At 40.5% G+C, this 2,113-nt stretch overlaps 1 protein-coding gene across 2 annotated transcripts in view; it reads right to left on the minus strand.

Annotated features, from left to right (window-relative positions):
- The window catches only part of si:dkey-17m8.1 (C-Jun-amino-terminal kinase-interacting protein 4), an 11,410-nt gene that overhangs the window by 7,969 nt on the left and 1,328 nt on the right, over nt 1-2,113 (minus strand). For both annotated transcript variants that reach the window (XM_035672580.1, XM_035672579.1), the window contains exons 2-6: nt 1,185-1,559; nt 875-1,069; nt 617-737; nt 354-424; nt 148-212 (exon numbers count right to left, since the gene is read on the minus strand). In XM_035672580.1, the coding sequence (XP_035528473.1) occupies nt 148-212; nt 354-424; nt 617-737; nt 875-1,069; nt 1,185-1,283 (551 nt within the window). In that variant the 5' untranslated portion in view covers nt 1,284-1,559. The remainder of the gene's footprint in view (nt 1-147; nt 213-353; nt 425-616; nt 738-874; nt 1,070-1,184; nt 1,560-2,113) is intronic.

A 2,113-nucleotide genomic window follows, 5' to 3' on the forward strand; every position in this document is an offset into this window, starting at 1 on the left:
GAGACAGGCTTAAAGTAGGATTTCTTCATTATGCTGTTGGCTATTGCCCACACTAACTCTTGTATGGGTCATAATAAAGCTATATTATAGCTGTCCTGTGTGAGTTTGAGATGAGTCTCAGATAAAAGAGAGCTGAATAAGAACAACCTTAAAGGAGAATCTCTTTCAGAATCCTTTCTTCTTTCCAAAAGTTCCCGATATGTGTGAGCCAACTAAAAGAGAGAACATTGGTGACATGTAAGAAGTTGAATAATGACAAAAACAGCTAAACATTGTATAACAGGGGGCTTAAGAAGTCTTTGTGTGGCGTTACAATAGCACACATGTTTTTAGACTAAAGGGTACTATCTGACCTTGTTGTGAGTATGCCTCAGTGTGCTCAGTTCTCTATTCAGATTTGCCTTTTGCTCCTCCAAGGCCACCACTGCAAAAAAACACAACATGTAGCTTTAGTACTACACGCTAGCATTTCAACAAGACAAACTCTTGGCATCTGATTCAGTATCACTTGAAACTTTACAGCTCTTTGTCAGCAAGTTTTAAACAAGACAGATGAGTGAAAATTACAAGCTTGAAATACATGGCCATTAATCACAGTTAATATTCAAATACTCACACTGGTCGGCTTGCTGTCTTGCTTTCTTCTCTAGCTCTCTCTCTCGCCGTTCTTTCTCCTTTTCCCTCCCCCTCATGGCTCTCCTCTCCTGTTCAATTTGGTCATCCAGCTCCAGATACCTCTAAAGAAAACAACATGCTCTTTAAGAATTCTGATCACACACAACCACCCACTTTCACAGCTTTTAAAAACACATAATTGAAAATCCCGCTATACCGCACTCCATCAACACTCCATCAACAACCCATCAATCCCCACCTCCTGACTTTCTTTCCTGAGAGCTCTCTCTGCTTGGTATTTCTCCAGCAGCTCATCTAGCTCAGCTTTCTCCCTCTCCGCCTCCTCCTCCCTGTCTCTCAGCTGGGCTTTGCAGCTGGCCAACCCCTCCAGGACCCACACAAATATGGGCACCAGCGACTCCACCACACCTTCACCATGGGTCTCAATAACTGTCTGTGACAGAGAAAAACAGCACAGGGAGAAACCAGGTACAGTATGTGAGACCACAGCTACATAATTATTCCTTTCAGAAAAACATAATCTTTCAACAATAATATAAGTGCTTTACCTGCAGTTCTGAATACAGTTTTCCGGCCTCTTCACTCACAATGTTGGGGTCCAGCTCCACCTCCCCCATCCCACACAGCACTCTCTCACTGCACTCCATCAGACAATTATTTTTTTTACCTGCTATATTAACTGTCAACGGGGTTTTCCCAACTCAACCCAAAGATAAATGATTTTACTAGTGTGCAAACCAGTCCTGCTTACACTTCCTCAGCAACTAGTTTATCTAGCTTTCAGACATTTCTGCTAACACCAGCACCACCCAGTCTCCACAGCTTAATGTTCCATTTGTTTTCGACAAGGCAGCATCCTCTTGGTCGAGCTGTGTCTGTACTATAAAGTTTATCGGATGTCAGGGGGCGTTTTAGAGTCCATCCTGGGAAAGAAAAGAATAAAATATAAATAATACATAATGACTATCATAAATCTCTTCTACATTGCAGCTAAGATTAACTGCAAAAGGGCAGTCAACTGTTCTGTGCAATATTCAAGCTCAGGCATGCAATTTCCCCCCCTTTTTTTTCTAATTACCACAGGCTCATAATTGGTTGAACACGCTCACGTGATTTTCTGCTATTATAATCTGTGACTAATGTAGTTTGTTTAACAGCAAACAAAGCATCTTCTCAGTAAGGATGAAATTTAAATTCCAGTGGTTGGTTTTAAATCAGGGTAAAACTAAAAAGACATTCATTATCAGTAACTTGTTAGAGTTCAGGCTTAAAGACAAATATAATATAGAATACACTCTGTCACACATTCATGCCTGGATGGATTTCTTGTTGCCATCTCTAAAAGCATCTGAAAGTTTGTTGTGTGTAATGCAGTGGATCGATACATTCTAACTTTATGGTAATGTAATATTAACAGAAGAAAGCTGAAAGTATCTGTTGATTAATTCCTCACTTGACAGAAAGAACATCGGAATTT

The sequence above is a fragment of the Morone saxatilis genome, unplaced genomic scaffold (assembly GCF_004916995.1).
Source record: "Morone saxatilis isolate NCDOM2014 unplaced genomic scaffold, NCSU_SB_2.0 Contig24, whole genome shotgun sequence".
NCBI classification, from domain to species: Eukaryota; Metazoa; Chordata; class Actinopteri; family Moronidae; genus Morone; species Morone saxatilis.